Source organism: Trachemys scripta, chromosome 13 (assembly GCF_013100865.1).
Source record: "Trachemys scripta elegans isolate TJP31775 chromosome 13, CAS_Tse_1.0, whole genome shotgun sequence".
NCBI lineage: Eukaryota > Metazoa > Chordata > Testudines > Emydidae > Trachemys > Trachemys scripta.
This window is the reverse complement of record NC_048310.1, coordinates 33,839,314-33,859,348: the sequence shown is the minus strand read 5'-3', so window position 1 is coordinate 33,859,348 and position 20,035 is coordinate 33,839,314. Positions and strand designations below refer to the sequence as shown.

The 20,035-nt window shown below is 38.3% G+C and overlaps 1 protein-coding gene across 2 annotated transcripts in view; it reads right to left on the bottom strand.

Moving 5' to 3' along the window:
• NFATC3 (nuclear factor of activated T cells 3) overlaps positions 1-20,035 on the bottom strand; it is a 143,457-nt gene that overhangs the window by 15,197 nt on the left and 108,225 nt on the right. For both annotated transcript variants that reach the window (XM_034788356.1, XM_034788357.1), the window contains exons 7-9: positions 13,882-13,937; positions 13,123-13,249; positions 8,103-9,155 (exon numbers count right to left, since the gene is read on the bottom strand). In XM_034788356.1, coding sequence (XP_034644247.1) covers positions 8,103-9,155; positions 13,123-13,249; positions 13,882-13,937 — 1,236 coding nt within the window. The remainder of the gene's footprint in view (positions 1-8,102; positions 9,156-13,122; positions 13,250-13,881; positions 13,938-20,035) is intronic.

Here is a 20,035-nt window from a genome sequence, read left to right as displayed (position 1 = left end):
TTATGCTCTTTCTGAAATTAAGTGCCCTTAATTTGTGATATCAAGTACCATGAACCACAAGTGGGCAAAGTTACAGCCCTTTAGAATATGTACTCGGATGCAGGAATTTTTTTCTTTGTTCTGCATACATTAAAGCCATGTGCACTTACAGAAGTAGATAGTCTGAACTGACTTACAAATCCATATTTCTGATATGTTTTCTACCTTAAATTCACATATTATATTCACTAACAATCAGTGTTAATAAATTAAAATAATCTGTAAATAAGTGGATTCAAAAAGGAATTTCTTCAAAAATATTCCATTACATGATATGATTTTAGATAAATTTGACATTATTCCCTTGAACGAGACTAAAAAAAAGCTTAAGGTACCTAACTATATATTTAAAAGAATGGTGGTGCTTTTAATGTCAAATTATCCCTCAATTAGGAGATAAATTCCTTCGTCTATTGAACTGAAAAAAAAAGACAGTCATCTGGATAAATTAAATTTCCAGGGGTAGGGGGAAAAGAAGGGCAAGAATCAATTATACTTGTTTAGGGTACTGAAGGCATTATAAGATTAAGTTATTTGAGACCATCTGACAACTCTGTTTTGGGTACACACACCCAGGTGAAAGTGCAGTCAGTGAAGTGAATCAGAATCCAACAATGTGGTTTGTGAGCGGTCCCCCTCACCCCACTAGGTGCTGTGAAGGCCATGCAGCATAAACTTTTGCAGTCTGCACATTCTCTACATTTTACAGTCAGTGGTGCAACATGGGTAAATTGAAATGAATCTGTGGTTCTTTTTTGGCAAATACAGTGGGATATATGCCTTGTTTTGTACAGGATACATTTTAAATAACAATTTTTAATTGAATTATTGTATTTATGGATTTATTAAGATTACCAGTAATCCTCAAGAACGTTAAGGGAAGACTACAGCATGTTTCCTCTTATACTGGCCTTCCACTTGTCATTTACATTTAGAGCAGTAACAGCTGTGGGTAAGAGTCTCTGTAACTACATAAGATTAGTTAGTGTAATATATTTAGCTTAGTCTTTCACTGCACATAACCAGCAAGTGCTATAGTGTCAACTTTCACTACAGCAGCAGGACAGGCTATAATTAACCCACATCCTTCTCTACTGGGGAACCACCAGCTGTGATTCTATTGGTTTGTGATCAAAAGAGGGCATAGGGTAACAGCAAACTATGAAGGACCTGGTTGACTGCCTTACAAGTTACATTAGATTATTAAAAAAAAGATATAGGCCATACTGCCTTTGACAATTTCAAGGTTTAGATCATCATCATCTAGAAGATATATTTTTTTAATTAGAGTAATAAAGTCTTAGGGTTTGTCTACAGTGCATTAGTCTGCACCAGAAGGGTGTGAATTGCAATGCACAACAGCAATGAGCTTGGCATGCACTAAAAATTCCCTAGTGCGAATCAGCAGGGTCCATGTGGGCCATTAGTGAGTAACATGCTAATACACACTAGAATTTACATTGCTTTGGTGTGGACTAATGCACTGTGTAGACCAGCCCTTAGAGCAGGGGTTCTCAAGCTGGGGGTCGGGACCCCTCAGGGTTGCGAGGTTATTACATGGGGGGTTGCGAGCTGTCAACCTCCACCCCAAATCCTGCTTTGCCTCCAGCATTTATAATGGTGTTAAACATATTAACAAGTGTTTTTCATTTATAAGGAGGGGGTCACACTCAGACTTGCTATGTGAAAGGGGTCACCAGTAAAAAAGTTTGAGAGCCACTGCCTTAGAGTCTGTGTGGACAAGGTCCTGTACCCCCAACAAAAAAGTGATGCACACAAATTGTAACAGCATTTAGCTGGCCTCTCTCACTCCACCTCTTGCTGGATAATATTGGCTTCTGAATTTGAAATCAGGCTCCCCCTTCATCTTCATTCCAGCATATGCCAACTGCTAACGCTGCCCCACTTCCAACCCTCATAACACCCATTGTACTTACCAGAAAGCAATCAGGAAAGCACTCTATTTTATTGCAAAGTGCCCCGGTTTTTTTAAGTATGCCAATTTAGGCAGCAAAATGAGATGAAAGGAAATATTCCAACACAATTAAAAAAAAGAAATTAACAATGCAAGTACAGTATAGTCAGTAAAGAACCTCATTTTTGAATATTTTCCAGTTATAGTAAGATGCTGTAAATTCAGCCTCGGTGTACAACAGAAATTGAAGTCCTGCAACAAAGCTTAGGCCCAATGGGCTGCAAAGTACAGAGCCTTACTGTATGTTTCACAAAATCAGAAGTCAGTTTATGGAACACTAGTCCAAAGGAGGCAGTTTTTGTCCCTTATTTCTTAAGCAGGATTTTCAAGTATTAGATTTCTTACTTCAGCACTCATGACACTTTGTAACAGCCTAGTTTAAATGTACTATATATACACACTACTAATTTGTTGACTGTGTATTGTATTTTAATTTTTATATATAGTGTTCACTTTTCAATACATTCAAATTATCTTGCTATTACTATTGCAATTCTGTGAAAGTTACTATAGACTCAATCTGTGAAAGCTGGTGAACAGCTTCTCTAGATAATAGTATTGATCCCTAGACAAGCTAGCAAAGGATCTGAATCATCATCAGTGCTTTCACACAACTGAACATATCCCCAAAGATGATAAATTATTGAATCACAATACTGTTATAGGAAACTGAATTAGGGTAAAAAGTTGAACTCTAGATGTGGACTATATCTTACAAAGCAGCTTACAAATTTTATGCACAGAAAATTTTTAGAGGAGATCTAGTTATGATTTATAGAAAATCCACATCTGTTTTCTAATCTCCATCTTTATGTAATGAGGATACAACACATAAGGAAGTGAAAGGAGATTAGCAAAAAGGTTATCATAATCTGATACTAAAAACACAACCCATCGTTAATATAACCTCCTAAAAATGATTAGCTACAATTATATACGTTACCCAAATCCACAAAAAAAAAAAAAAATGAAATTTACATAATGCACACTCAGAAGTAGAAATACTCAATAGCTTAAGTTTCAGATGATCTAAAAGAGTAGTACATTTTATAAGCTAAAATTTGTCACACACTTGTAAACTAGACAGCCACAAAAATTAATAATTTGCTACAAGTTAACAGAATGAAAAAAAATGAAGAGAAGCTGCAGACCTCAACTCAACTGGCTGCTGCAAACATTCCGAATGAGAATGACTAGATTTTCAAGATGAAAATCTGGGACACCTGACCTGGGGCAAGAGTACACAGGGGACTGTGTCAGAGGGTGATGGATGTATACGGCAAAGACTAAATCAAATGCTGAATCCTACTGTCTTCAGCCAAGCAATCTCCATCCCTCTGTCTCCATCATCTGAAGGATCTCACACACTGTGTAGGGGAAAGGGTGGTTTGAGTCAATGGGAAGAAAAGGATGTCAACTTGTGACAGACCTTGAGAACCTCTTGTACTTATGCAGACTGCTGTCAGTTTCACCAGCTCAGATGACCAATGGTTCTGAGATGGCCAATGTGCACAAGTCTTTAAAACTGGAACAACACTGGTCTTCAGGAACACACGGCCCTTCCCTATTTAGAATGGTACACAATATAGTTGGCTTTGAATCTGCCACATCTTCCAAAAGGTAAAATTTAAGTGAAGCTTTTTCTAGCTCTGTTAGTAGTTATATTTGTAATATAAATCATAATTCAGCATTTAAATTCCTTCTTATATTCAATGAATTTTTGATCGCAAAGAGATATATGCAACAGAATTTAAAGAAAATAAATGAATTTGAAGTTCTTTGAAATGCAGGTTGCCAGATTCTGATCTGCGACACCACATCTACCATGAAAGTCTGCTGTAGACAGTACAGTGCATGCCCCCCCACATACTATTTTTACCCTTTCGAATATATAGTCTAAATGGAAGCTTTTTGCAAAATTGCACAATATGGAAAAAAGTCAACAATTAACCCAATTTGCCACCCCTCTTAGACTTGCATAAGCATGATGGGTGTGAAGTCATTCGCATAGTGGAATGCAGATTCACAAATGGCCTGATTGTCTGGATTTCAGGGGACCTAAAAGGTGAATGGGATTATAGAGGTACTTAAATCAGTTCAAAGGTGAACAGCAGCCTTTTGTTAATTATTTTCAGGACAAGTTCATCAACATTAATTTAATGGTTTTCAGGTTTTGTGACGCTACAGTATAAAGCTACAACTCTAAAGTGAGGTGCTCAATATCTGTGACATTTAAATAGATCCTTATTTTTCCAAACAATTGTAAAACCAACCATTTTAGTTTGTAAATCTAAAAAGCATATGAAATAGAAGAGCTAGTTTACAGTATCAAATACCACAATTTTCACTGCCACACCACTATTCATTTCAGCTTAAACACTCCTGAACCTCTCCTACAAAACTGGCCATTGTAGTATCTATGATTATGCAATATGAAAGCTTTGTAGTCTGCTCCAAAAGAAGACTTAAGTCATTAAGGTTGATGGATTTTTCTGAAATTCTCTGCAGTAGCTCCAAGAACTGTTTCTGGAAACAGATCTCTTTCGATTTTAGATGTGTGTGTAGGTAGTATAGGGTGACAGAAAGAGAGAGGATCAAAGGCATTAATATAACAGCTGAAAACCTGTTTATCAACCAAGAGAAAAAGGGAGGACTGAACTTTTCTGAGTGAACATTCACCCTTTGAAAGTTAACAAGGCCTGCCATTATCTGGAGAAAATCAAGAGAACAGAGGTCTACCTCAGGCCTTCCTCCACAGAGGAAGCATTTTAGCCTGCATTTCTTTATCCTTCCTCATACAAAATGGGAAGTCTTTCCTTTAGGCAGAAAGGGACTTCTGAGAGTCCCAGTGGAGAGACCAAGTTCTGAAGGAGGAGGTGAGAGGAGAAATGGTAGATACCAATATGCTAAGAATGAAGGGTCAAGATCCACATTCAGAAACATGAGAACCTCAGGCCTAAATGGGAAAAAAGGGAAACTAAGACAGTATCCCATATGCAGTGTCTGGACACCTTGAAGAGGAAGGGCCTTCCTTTAAGAGAAGAGGGTCCCACAGAGCCAAGTGGAGGAGGCAACCCCAAGTCTACCTGCCCTAGGGCAAGGGATAGCAATCAGTTTTAGAGGACATCCTTCTGAACTGATCACAGGCATACATTTTAGACTACACAGCATGGCCAATCAGAACACAAGCAGCCCTAGATTGTGACACTAGGCCTGTGATGTATGCTAAATAATCATAAGTAATCCCACCTTGGGGAGAGGACTCCCAATTTCCTGGGCCTCTGCCATCAGATCAGAGATCCTCAACCCCTTCAACTGCTTGGAATGGAGAATATGACAAGGCTTCTTGAGACGTTTAGAAATTTTCCAATATATCACCAATTGCTGTATTCTGGAGCATCTCTCACACTTAGGGCTGGTCTACAGTGGACATTTTACCAATATAACTACGTAGTTTAGGGGTGTGATTTTTTCCAATTCAGCTATCAGTAAAAGCATGGATGCAGTTATACAGGTGCCTTATAGCAATATAATTTATTATACTGCTGACCAGAATAACCATATCTGTACAAGTACGTTTATAGCTGTGTAACTGTATTTACACTTGGGGAGATTTTCTGCTTTAACTATGCTGGCACTGTTAAGGTGGCAAAAGTTTAAAGCACAGACAAGCCCTAAGGAAAGCAGTGCTCTTCTAAGTGATAGACTCCCAGGGCTAAATGTAACATTTTGCAGACGTGCTTAGTCAATTATGCTTAAAGTAGCCCCCTGTAGTGGGACAGCTAAATGGGGATTCTTCCACTTGCAAGAACATAGAATTTAAAAACAGGGTGAATTTGCCATAGAAGAAAGTTCAAAAAAATCAAGTTTTGTCACCACATGTAAATCAGACATCTGACTTCTGGCAGAGGATAAGAAAGATATTCTTACTGGTTGACTACATCACTTGCAAAGTTGGCTTCTGCAGTCTAGGCCTTCAAGAACAACCACCTTAAGAGCTGAACCAGCTTCAGATACAAATTGGAGAGCAGGAATCAGGCATAGATCCCTTTTACCAGAAACAATGCTTTTCCAACTTGTTGATTTCATTCCATGTGCTTCCTTGAATCTAGACTTCTTGATGTCTGGAGATGAGGTCAGTTGTACTCTTGGAAAGTTCTTATGTGAATTTATTATGTTAATTTCAGTGACTCCTTTCAGTAACTGCATATTTCAAAGAATGAACTTGATGTATGCTTGTGTCAGACAGATGCAACATGCAATTTTCCCAACAGTTGCATATTTCTGAACTAAACTTTTTCGCAAGCCATGTCAGAAGTCCTTGTTTTCACCAAGGTTCAACTTCATGGCAAGTTTAAATTCTGTTTTCTTCAACTGAAACAGCACAGAAAATTTTAGTGCAAAACAAGTCTTACTTTATGGAACAGAAACAACCTGAAAATCTGAGCTTGAAATATAATGGCAAATTAGTAAATACACAAAAAAGTCACGGTTGCTATTTGCGGTGGAATAGAATCAGGACATTGGTAGGTTTGAGCAAAGCTACCTATGGAAACATGGGTACCTAAGGGGTTAGACAGCAACTGAGCAGGAGTTTTGAGAACGTCAATAGTGCCTAAATGTTGGACTTCTGCTGTTCAAGAGGGAAATTGTGGATCTAGTTCCTCGTACCTTTCATTAGTACTAATTTTTTTAAAGAATTTTAAGCATCTAGTGTCTCTTTAAGAGACATCTGTTAGAGAACGGTTTTCTAGGCAATAAGAAATACATTACATAACCATAGTTTTAGTACTTGAATGTTTTTTAAAAACTAAAGTTACATAAATACCGAAAACGATACATAGTAGACTCACTGACTTTCATGAATTACTTGGAGGCAGCTTGCAGCCTAACAATTCTTGAAAATTATTAGCTGATGAATTAAGATAGTTAGATAATTGGGCAGTTATAATTAGTAATAGTTAAGTATCACCTACATATACTGTTTATAGTTTATAAAAAGTAATTAAGGCAGACTTCACCATTACATTCTATTAAATCTTTGAGATGTGGAGCACACAGTTTTTGTCTGGACGAATTATTAGATTAATTAGGTTCTACTGCTAGGCTTGTCAAATCCATGCACCCCTTGTCAGGTGGTGTGTAGTGAATGTTCCATGGCAAGTGGTGGGTTTACTGATCAACTTTTGTAGAATTTAAGCTTTCATTTAAAAAAGCTTCTAGCCTTTGAGGGTATTTCTACATTGCAGTAAAACACCCACAACTGGCCTGTGTCAGCTGACTTGGCTGGGGATGCAGGGCTATAAAATTGCAGTGTAGACATTTGGGTTCAGGCTGGAGCCCAGGCTATGGGACCTTCCCCATCTTACAGAGATCCAGAACCTGGGCTCTAGCCCAAGCTCAGATGCCTATCAGATTTCAAGGTAGTACTGAAATTTAGATAACATTTTAGTTTCAAACAGAACTGGTCTGGGCATTAGGTTTGTCCTTCTACACTGGGGCATTTTTACCTAGTCTGTGTCACACTGTAAACGACTGCCACACACTTAGCAAATGAACCTCAACAGGCCTCTAAGTTTGATTTCTCTCAGCATCTAGACTATTGCAAACGGTGGACAAATAAAGCATTAACACTACTAAGGGTTAGAATTGTATTCTTCCAGAGTTTGAATTTCAAGATATTATTCAAAGGCTTAAGTAACTCAGTTATATAACAAAAGGACACGGTAGGATCAAATCAACAAGTTACAAAGAAGTGTTTTAAAACTAATTCCTCATGTAGAAGGATGAATGTATAATGTTCCTGAATGGTAAAGGGTAAATTTTTAGAAAGGATTTTGTGCCCATAAAACAAATTGTGGGTGCAAATCAAAGGAAGAGCACTTGGTTCCTCTAATTACAAGAATTACACCTAATGTGCAGTACATATACAACAGGCACTGGGGGGGACAAAAATGTGACTACAAGCTTTGTGGATGGAAGCTATGCCTGTAAAAGAGTTCTTCTGAAAAATATATTGCTTACATTATTGCTCCAATGTCACCAGTATCTTACAAAATCCCAGCCATCAAAAGTTGTATCCACTTACCATCATCTAGTGTGATGTCTTGCAATCCAATTGTTTGAAAATTCAACTCTTGATCTTCAGGTTCTGGTTTAATGTTAACAGCTACCCCGTCTGATGAAAATGGAGATGATTCACATACACTGTGATGTACTAAAGATGAAGCTGCATGAAGACCTCCCAATCCAGGACTATGTTCTTGAGGGGAGTGTTGTCCCGAGTGACTTATAGCTGTTGGGGGAGGGGATGAGGCAGGTCCTGAGCTAGGAGACTGGTATGGCATAGGTTGTAGCTGAGGAGAAGCTGGCCCGGACAGTGGCGAATGGACCAAAGGATGGGAAGCTGTTGGGGATGGTGATGAAGCAGACCCTGGGTTTGCAGAATGGTATGTGACTTGCTGCAACTGAGGGGAAGGTTGCCCAAGGGGTTGATTCATTGCAGAAGAGAGAGAACCCTGCCCAGTATTTGGACAGTGATATCCCATTGACTGCAGATGAGGTGATGATTGTCCTGAATGAGCTGGATGTGCCAAAGGATGCCCTACTGTACATGAAGTTGTCACTGAGCCAGGATTTGAAGAATGGTACTGCATTGGTGGCAGAGGTGGGCAGCTAAGATTTATCAAATGAGGTACAGCTGCATCTTGTTGAAATGAAATAGTGTCAAATCCTTGGCTGGAGGCAGAGTTCATGGGAAGACCAGGTTGCCCATTGTACATAACATTAGATTGCATAGGCTGGTAGGAAGGCCTCACAGGAGGTGGTGATGTTACTTGGAAAGACTGGTGAACCACAGCAGGCAAAACATGACACTCATCACCTGGACTGATGTTTCTACCTTGTATGTGAGACAGATGGGATACTGCTGATGTCACCATGGATGTATACGGTTGCTGAACTGGGCACACGAGGCTCCTGGGTGATGTAGACAGTAAACTATCGTGCGGGTGCCCTGGATCTGCTGAAGACAGCTGAGTTCGGATGGAGTGCAGGCCCTGAACGCTGCCAGTATGAGTCAGGGACAAAGATGGAACAGCAGTCAAATCCATTTCATCTCTGTGCTCTTGTTTCATTAAAACTAGAAAAATGAATAAAAATCAAAGTTATACTTTACAATTCTACTTCACTATAATGTGACTCAGTACATACTTTAATTACATAGCACTTATGTGTAAATGCCATGCCACTACTGTTGTGTTTCTTATATACTCGACTAGTTTTCCTCACTGCTTACCATTCTTTTTGTCTCACTCTTAATTTCTCTTCCATTCTTGAATTTGTTATTCTTGTCATGCTGGCTGGCCTCTAAGCCTGAAACATTTTCCCTTTTCTTAACTACTCAGTGTTTTCCTTCAGCTCCCTCTTTCCTCATCAGTAACCCCCAGGTTCTCTATCTTCTGAACTATTGCCCTATGCTTTGTATTGGCTTGGGGGGAGTTGGGTGGTTACTGTACTATTACTGGTCAGGGGACTAAGCTCAGTAGACTTGAGTTAATAAAGGACACTGGGGGCCAACTAGTGAGCTTCACTGACAAGGTTCTGACAAGAAGTTCAGCACCAATCCCCACATACAGGGGAAAGGGTTATGAAACTATTACCAGAGGCTCCAAATTATACCTCTGCAGATCTAAAACTAAAAGTTTTGCCAGCACAGCTATGTTGGCTAGGGGTGTGATTTAACTATGCCAGAAGATCCCCTACTGTAGACCCAATTATACTGTCAATTATACACCATAATGACATATTGCAAAGCTGGAAAATACTAACTAAATACATTAATTCCACCAAACATTAACAAATAAATCTTGTAACAGAGCCTTAGGAAATATACAGATATTTCTTTATGCAAACATGTATTTTCCCTTTTAACTTTGGAAACTAGAGGCAAGATCCAACTACTTCAATTCTGAAGTAAACCATTTCTGGGTATTCCAGAATATGAGACATGGAATGTATAAGACAGCAAATTCACAGGTAAGAAGAAAGTTTTCCATTTACCTCCCCTCTCCAGTCTGACAGTCTGTACAGTGGAATGTGGCAGAGGAGTAGCTAGGAATGAAAGTTTGAATAGGCCCCAATTATGGGGAACAGGCAATGACCAGAAAGCTTGGGTGAACCTCATTTCCTATTCCCGCTCTCCAGCCTCCATCACCTGCTATGTAATGTGCTGTTCCCAATACCACAGAAACAGCAGCCCCTGTTCTTCTCTGTCCTACTCTAACACCTGCTGCCTCAGCTGCACAACTCCCCATGTGTGGGGACTGTCAGGAAGCCATATAGGTCTCTGCAGGGATGCCATATTCTCTCTAGTAGTGTGCCCCGGCCTCTCTATTGGGTGGAGGAGGCAGTTACTGATTGATCTGGAACAGATGAGGAGGAGGAGATGGCTCTCACTGTCCTTGCCAGGGTCCTGGAGCAATCTACCACATGTGCTGCTATTACAAGAATTAGAGGGGGTTCACACAGGCTCATATTCAGGTGGGCTTGGATGCTAACTGGGTGGGGTCATGGCCTATCCCAGGCCCACTTGTGGCTATAGTCCTGGGATGTGCAAAGAAGCATTTATCCCTAGTTTGGGAGGAGGATTCAAACCACATACAGTAACTCCTCGCTTAATGTTGTAGTTCCTGAAAAATGCGACTAAGCGAAACGACGTTAAGCAAATCCCATTTCCCCATAAGAATTAATGTAAATGGGGGGGAAGGGGTGTTAGGTTCCAGGGAAATTTTTTTCACCAGACAAAAAAACACTATATATTATGTAGATATACACACAGTATACGTTTTAAACAAACAATTTAAGATTCTATGATGATTGTGAAGCTTGGTTGAGGTGGTGAAGTTAGAGGGTGGAAGAGGGAGGAATATTTCCCAGGGAATGCCTTGCTGCTAAATGATGAACTATCACTCATCTGAGCCCTCAAGCGTTAACTCGTTGTTGTTAATGTAGCCTCTCATCAAGGCAGCACGAACAGGAGGGAGGGGAGACAGCATAGCAGACAGAGACACACACCTTGTGTGTGGGAGAGAGAGATGCTCACTGCCCCTTTAGGTAAGCTGACCCACTCTTAAGTGCATTGTCTTTTAAAGTGGATCAGGAAGTTCAGACAGCAGCTGCTGCCCCAAGCTGTCTCTGTCTCTCTCAGTCTGTATCCCCTCCCTGCTCTATATGGAAAAGGGTAAGTGGGCTGCAGGAGCAGGGGGAGGGGGACACCCTGACATTAGCTCCCAAGAAAAAAAGAGGTGAAGCTCAAAAGAGGTTCCCTTAAGTAGGTCATTGTTGACCTTAATGGAATCAACAACTGGCCCTCAAGGAAGTATTTGTGGACTTGAGTGAAGTTGCTGGATCTCAATTTGCACATCAGATAATGGTAAGGTTGATTTTGAGGGCCCTACAGAGAACTCTATTTTGAGGAGTCTTTCTGCCCGAAGGAATAATGGAAGAAGGTTCTCTATTCATTTGGATTGGAATGGCACTCAAGTTTTCTTGCCCCAGCTCACTCCTCTAATCCCATAAGCACATTTAGTATATAGCAATGCAGGAGGAAAAAACACCCCAAAAACTCACTTTGGTTTGCACTGAAAAATCTGAAGTGCTACAACAGCGCATGCATGCTATTCTAGCAATCAAAGCTTTCCAAAGTTCCACCAATAATGAGGCATGCCTATGCACCCATAAGTATGGATATGTGGAGGCAATAATTATATCTTTTTTATTCAAACACCTAGAATGATTTCCCCCCCCCCCCCCAAGATGCTTATTACCATGCCTACACAGACTTATTTCATATTTCCTTTTAGCTCCAGGGTTCTTTTAAAAACAGCCACAGAATTGTAGGTTCACACATTCTTCAATAATTTGAGTCCCCCTGCTTCTTTTTTAAGCCAAAAGCCATGGGTAACCCATAATCAGGGGCTGTTACTTATAAGCACAACAGCTTTTTCCTGCCAACACCTGTACCAATCAATTACTGGCTTACAGCATGCATGTTAAAATGAAAACAGGAAACCCTTCAAGTGGGTGTTAAGGGTTGCCGTAATATAGCTTCAGTTATAACTTCACTTCCTTTTTATTTTGGACACATTTTAAGCTGGTATGTTCTATTACTCATTCCAATATTTCAAGAGTAGTTTTTTCAGGAAAGAGCCAGCTTACGATTATTTTGGTGTACTTTTGGTGTAAAATAATAATTCAGTTGTCAGTCTACAGTGCCTGTTAGGAGCATCCATTAGTTTTCTGATATATACTTGTGTATGTCAAGTCCTCCAATTTCACATAAACAGCGTGTACAAAGCAATGCTGAAGGGAACTTACACTTACAGCTATCATTGGTTCTTGATGAACTCCTGACTGCTCTTTACAGTCTATTAGGAACTTTAAATCCACTTGAAAAGCCATCCAAAAAGAATATATGTTACATATCTGCAGTATGGTTTTCCCCAATACCAATAACACTCTTGCTAAGACAGATCAACTACAGTATGCCATTCTTACAAAGTTCCAAGACTAGCTCTCTCCACACTGCAACATGTCTATGGAGTATTTTTTTTTTTTTTTCCTTTCTCTATCTCATCTGAACTCCAAAGTTGTATTTTGACTATTGAGAGAAAGACTGGCATCGCATAAACTGGGGATGATCTATTCCTCTATCATCTGTGACTGTACTCCTGGAATTCACTACATAGTATCACTAACTGGAGACACAACAGAATCATGAAAAACAGCGACCACTGAGAATACACACTCCATGTGGCCAAAAAGCTATAGGAATAAAAGAATTGAATAATGTTGTAAAAATATAATTGCCAAAATAGAAATTCTTAACCCTATTCATATTATTTCACACTACTACATTGGATTCAAGTTTCTGTTATGAAATTAGACAAATTCTTAATTGGCAATTCACAAATTGAAAAAAATTAGTCACATCTACTTATCAAAGGGAACATATTTTGTATGGTATCTATGAAATACACTTTTTAAAAAATTACTAAAAGTTAGTGTACACTAATTAGCTTACAGTAAGATGCAGTAGCTGTGTGTACCTGGTGTATAAGTAAAACGTTGAGACTGGCTTTTTTTCCTCTTCCCATTGCAAAGATAAAACTGCACCTGGACTGCAGCTGTAATCGTTTTGTTATGGTACGGAGGAACTTCAAGAACAATGTTAGCCTAAATTAAAGTTGAAACAAGATAGCATTACATTTAAAATGTAAATGAAATACACCTGTTAAAGAATACTGCTTGAGTACTGACTGCAATGTTAACTCAAATGGGGATTTTTAGTTGGATGAAGCTATTGCTTCATGCATTTTCTAAAAAGTAAAGCAGAAACATAACAAAATATGATTTAAGACCCTGTGATGCAGGAGACATTTTTGCATATTCTAGATATTACATTTTTATTTAAAAATACACTTATGTGAAGTAATTTATCTTCATGAGCATATGAATGCCATGGTAGCAGACACTAAACTTCATGCTGCTCATCTCATTGGCAGGAGTCTAATGCAATTAAAATTACTTCTCACCTTAACAGTTATTCTACATTTCCCCCCTTTTAGTTTTTCAAACAAGTTTATCATTTCGTTTTCTTAGGAAGCAGCAACCTAATAACTGCTTTATACTGTTACGATAATTTAGAAAAAGTCTTCAGATGAAGTAAACTGCAAAACTTGTTCATGTATCCTATTAATCATTTACTTTATAGTAAAAGTTTAAACTGAAAAACAAGACAATGAAGACCAATTTCTTTCTTTAGAAATCTGTTTCTTTTTCTTAAGTAAGAAAAATAAGTTTCTCACCCCTTGACACTTTCCCCTAATTATTTTCCCTTCTACTTCCCACTGAGGTCGTCCATCTGTTGAGAGAAATTAAGTTTACAAGAAATTCAGGCGAAAAAGCATTTTCTGAAAGTGAATGCAATTCAAAATATTAAAGTTCAGTTACTGTAAACAGATTCTAAGATTCTTAAATGTTCTTACTGTTGGAATCATCCAAGGTTCTTTATTTACTTTAATATAATCTGATCAAAGTTTTCTTTACAAACAAATCTATATCACTAAGGATTTCTGCATAGATTATATTATGAATTGACACCACAGTCAAAGAGCACATGTAGTTTTTTTACACATATTCTTTAAACAGGATGAGAAAATTCAGGTTTTCCACTATGATTTTAAAATATCAAGTAAATTAAAATAAATTGTAAAATTTAATGGTCACATCCTTAACTGATGTGTATTAGTGTTAACATACTGTCTCATTTAATATAAGCTGAATATCTCGCCCATTCTACTTAATTTACATGGACTAATTAAAATCTGTTTAAATATATTTATAAAAAATACATTAATGAAAAAAGCATGATGATACTTGTTTTAAGGTAAAAGCTATTACATAATGTGATAAAAATTAAATTAATATTTCTAATTCCAGAAGCAAGCATGTACACACACACACCCACCCACCATTACCTTTTGGTAGAAGACAAAAAAGAAAAACCAGAGATCCAACTATTCATAGATGTCATACACTACCAGTAGAAAGCTGAATGATTGCTTTTAAGTTTGTGTGATGTTGCACGAACCACCATAGGACAAATACCAGTATGTAATTAAAAACAAATAGTACATACAGGATACTTAAAACACAAGCATTAGGGAGCTAGTGACTTTTCAACAGTGTCTACAACAAAATTAGACTAAAAAGTCATATTTCTTACATTTCAGTGAAAAGGTAGGACTACTTTTGCCAATACATATACAACTAAGTTACTTCAATCATACAAGCAGTGTGATTGACTACCATGGTTTTACTTGCATAAGTCAAGCTATTCACATTCAGATATTTGCAGATTCAGACCCTTAACTATCAGTCATGTATTACACAGTTTTGAGCAAGTTTTATACAGATCAGTTTTAGTGCTAACCATACCAGAGAAGCTTTCTTGGGCATTTAATCATGAAACTTTAAAAAAAACCTGACAACCCACATTTGTCTTAAAAAAAAAAAAATAGAATTTTTGTGCAATAAATTATTTGAAAAAATGAAAAAGCTGTTGCAAATCGTAAGGAATCAGAAATGGTTCTTTAGAACTATTTTTACTGTTAAAGGTATTGTTTTAATTTAGAGGGTGAAGCCTTCTGTTCTCTAGGGTAACAAAGTATAAAGGGGTTGTTTGCCAAGACGCACCATGTTTAAAATCCTTCTCTTTTCAAAGCTATTTACGTAAGTACTAAATATATAATTGTGCATAATGCTAAAAATAGAGTGCTAGAAGAGACAAAAGGACATATATTGATAGAAAACATTGAGGCTGAAGATGCCAAAGAGTTAATCCTACAATCTTGCATAAGATAATCAAATAGGTAACATGAAACATATTGGAGGCCTTATTAAAGATGCAAATAGAAATACTCAGTACAGAACAACAAAATAAAAGATGGGCAGAATAGTTTCAGGCTGTTTTACATAGACCAAGACCAAGCAAACTACTAGAAACACAAGATAAAGATCTATCACTAGAGCTTGATATTGATTTAGGAGGTATTACAATAGTTAGAAAAGCCATCAGTAAACTCAAAAATGGGAAAGCAGCTGGGGAGGATAATGCTACTACAGAGATGATTAAAGCAAGTAATGAAACAGCCCTACAGACTTTCCTTGTGTTTATGGATAGACTATGGAATGAAGAAAAAACCCAACCCAGTGTGAGAGCAAGAGAGAGAGAGAGCGTGAGCGTGTTATCGCAGAAGAATCACATTACTCTCAGTTTCTGGGAAAAAGTGCAACATCAACTAGAAAGTAATAAAAGGCCCTGCAATTTAGAGCGGAACAAGCAGGTTTTAGACCACTAAGATCATGTGCAGACCATACTGCTGTTCTCAGACATATTAAAGAATGGCATAGCAAGCATCTTGTGATAAATTTTGTAGATTTATGGAAGGCTTCTGACAGCCTACACAGAGGGTCAAAAATTATAACATACTACAGAATACCAGCAAAAATAGTTAGAATCATCCAAGATCTATGTGATAATACCAAATGTGCAGACAGAGATGGTGACATCAGTCACCATGGTTTGCTGTGATGACTGGACTAAGGCAAGGGTATATTATGTCCTAACTATTTTTTGCACTTGTCTTTGACTATGTCATAAGGGAAATAACCACAGAATGCAAGGGATTTTATGGACAAACGATAAATTACAATTGGATGACCTTGTTTTCGCTGATGACATTGTTCTGCCTAGTTCAACATATTGCTTAATGGAAGAACAGACCCAGCTTTTTGGCAGATAGAGCAAAGCAAGTCAGTTTGGTCATCAACAAGAGGAAGACAAAATATATGGCTATCAATGTCCCAAAGTATCCATTAGAGAAGATGAAAAAACACTAGAAGTAGTAAGTCATTTACCTATCTAGGAGTGATATATGCAACAATTGTGACTAGCATGCAAGATGTCAAGCAACAAATATCAAAGCAGCAAACAACTTTTATTAACTTAAAAATATTTGGAAAAGTAGCATGACTGGTACTAACACAAAAATAAGAATTTTCAACATCAGCATCATGTCTGTCCTCCTTTATGGAGTACAGCCATGGAAATCTACAAAAGAAATTGATACGATCAATTCATTCCAAAGTAAATGCCTGCAGAAGATCTTTCCTGAAACATCAGAAATTCTGATTAGAGCAAACAATCTAAAGCATCAAATATGGCAAAAAGATGATGATGGACCTATTTAGGACATACTTTAAGGATACCACCACCACTACTTCCACGGCAAGTGATAACGTGGACACCACCACTTGGAAAAAGCAAGTAACAAAGCAAGTAATTAAAGCAAGTTACAAAACAGCCCTACAGACTTTCCTTGTGTTTATGGATAGACAATAGAATGAAGAAAAAACCCAACCCAGTGTAAAAAAGAGAGAGAGAGAGAGAGAGAGAGAGAGAGAGAGCGCGCACACGTGTATGTGTTATCGCAGAAGAATCACATTACTCTCAGTTTCTGGGAAAAAGTGCATCAGCAACTAGGAAGTAATAAGAGGCCCTTCAAATTAGAGAAGAACAAGCAGGTTTTAGACCACTAAGATCATGTGCAGACCATACTGCTGTTCTCAGACATATTATAGAACAAAGAATGGCATAGCAAGCATCTCATGTGATAAAGAGGGCATATCTTAGAGGAATATTATGTAGAATAGAAAAAGTAGTAATCTATGAACATGACACTCAAACCCGAACAGATCAGCACAAGACTGGAAAATGGCGGAAACCAGTGGATACCTTATGCAACTGAGGGTGCAGGACAATGAAAAAGAAAAATGCTATATTACAGATAGGCAATGAGAATTAGAAAACAGTTTAAGGGAACTGGCATTTTAAGGAAAAGGTCATAATTCTTTTTGCTTTTTAGACCTGTATTCATTTTCAGAGGGGGGGAGAGAGAGTAGGAATCTTGTCAAGAGGATGAAGTTAACTGTTTTTAAAAATACTATGCCCCCACTTTATGACACAAGTCAAGAAGTTCTAGTATTATTCACTATTGCAAGTATAAAGAATATTTACTCAAACAGGTAATATTGTATCTGATAGAAAGAGAGTAACCAACCCTTAATTTTCTTTCTATTAACAACTTCCTTTAAAATATTTATGTACTAGACTGGATAGTAACCTGGGGTGGATGTTTGCCTTCCTCTGCAGCATGGATCACAGGTCACTTGCAGGTTTAAACTAGAATAAATGATGGATTCTCTGTAACTTGAAGTCTTTAAATCATGATGTGAGGACTTCAGTAACTCAGCTAGAGGTTATGGGTCTATTACAGGAGTGGGTGGGCGAGGTTCTGTGGCCTACAGCGTGCAGGAGGTCAAACTAGATGATCATGATGGTCCTTTTTGGCCTTAAAGTCTACAACTTTTAGGTCTGTAATAGAGTGACCAGGAGGTTGAAGTGTTCTCCGACTGGTTTTTGAAAGTTATAATTCTTGACATCTGATGTGTGCATTTGGCCAAACCTGACAGTCTCTATGAAAAAGAATAAATGGATACAAATCAGACGTCAAGAATTATAACATCCAAAAACCAGTCGGAGAACACTTCAATCTCCCTGGTCACTATTACAGACCTAAAAGTTGCAATTATTCAACAAAAAAAAACTTCAAAAACAGACTCCAACGAGAAACTGCAGAACTGGAATTAATTTGCAAAATGGACACCATTAAATTAGGCTTGAATAAAGACTGGGAGTGGATGAATCATTACACAAACTAAACTATTTCCTCATGCTAATTTTCCCCCTACTGTTACTCACACCTTGTCAACTGTTTGAAATGGGCCATCCTGATTATCACTGCAAATGTTTTTTTTCCCTCCTGATGATAATAGCCCACCTTAATCGATTAGTCTCATTAGAGGTGGTATGGCAACACCCATTTTTTCATGTTCTGTGTGTATTTTATCTATATCTATCTTCCTACTGTATTTTCCACTGCATGCATCTGATGAAGCGGGCTTTAGCCCACGAAAGCTTATGCTCAAATAAATTTGTTAGTCTCTAAGGTGCCACAAGTACTCCTCCTTTTTGTGATTAATGTAAGTCTTGGGAAGTGTTATGAGCTTCAAAGGACTCTGAAACAACGTGCAAGACAAAGTTAAGTGGGATTCCTATGAAATACTTAAGAGGGGAAGCCAACTTCTCTCCTCTGGACCCATTCTTTTTCACGCTGCACCCTGAGCAGAAACTCACTGTCTGCTGATCACCTGTTACACAAGGACAAAACCAGAGGCCTGAACTGGAGAAAAGTGCGATTCTTAGATTCATAGGTGTGCCTGTTCTGAACCAAGGCAGTTATAAATTTGTGACCACTGAAAAACTCCATGGTGGGGTCTGAAAGATTCTTCACCTGGTTCGAATCAGGAGGTAATCTCTGGTAAGTTTATTTGCATGCATGTAGTTTCTTTATTGTTTTTAATATCTTTTCTTTGTAATGATTTTACCTTAAGAATAAATATATTTGGTTAGAAAGAAAGGTATGGTAACATATTGGTGGACAATTATGTTGTTTATGGACTTTGAGAAGAAAAAGTAGGCCTGCTTAAACAATCTGACTTTACTGGAGAATTTAAAGTATAGGCCGGGAACAGTACAGCCTGAAAATACCCCAGTCATGAAGGAGAGAGGTGCATATCTCTGCCCACAGAGATGATGGCTGGGGAGTTGGACGCCTGAGAATGGGTGCCTTGCTGGCCCATGGAAGGGTGAATATTGGTTCAGTTGCTCTGAACTGGGACAGAGCGATAGTCTTTGAGCTCAGAGGTGAAACAGACAAGAAGCATGTGTCTCTGAAGAGTTTAACCTCTGATGTATTTGAGGCGAGCTATGGTATGTCTTGGATCCATACAAAAGTTCAGATCCAATAGGCTTTGTTGCTAAGGTCTCCTGTAGCAGAATTGCCTGTAGTGTGTTCTGCCACTTCTTTCTCGTTCTTGGAATAAATGTAGAGCATTTGAAGGAAAGTACCCCTCTTCTAGACAGACAAAGCATCTGGTATGTGCACTGGATGCTGGAAAAACAGGCAGGAAGCACATCTCTTAAAGCCTGACTTAGTCTTTGGATCAACCATCTCAGAACCAAAGAAAATTTTGACTAAAATCTATCCTTAGCTATATACCAATTAATCCTATACTAAAAAATCCTAATAGTGTTATCTAAGCTAGACACTGAAGACTGATCCGGGTTTACCCCAGATCGGTTCTACCCCATCAGCTATTCATGGCTGAAAGGAACCGAGGCAGCTGGAGCACTGTGACCCAGGGACCTCTTGGTGCCAACTGGCAGAGCGCACAGGGGTGTATAAGGGCTACAGGGATTCCTTGAGTCTGGCATCTACATATAAGTTTGCCAAAAAGAGTGTCATGTAAGGTCTCTACTGAAAACCTGTGTCATAC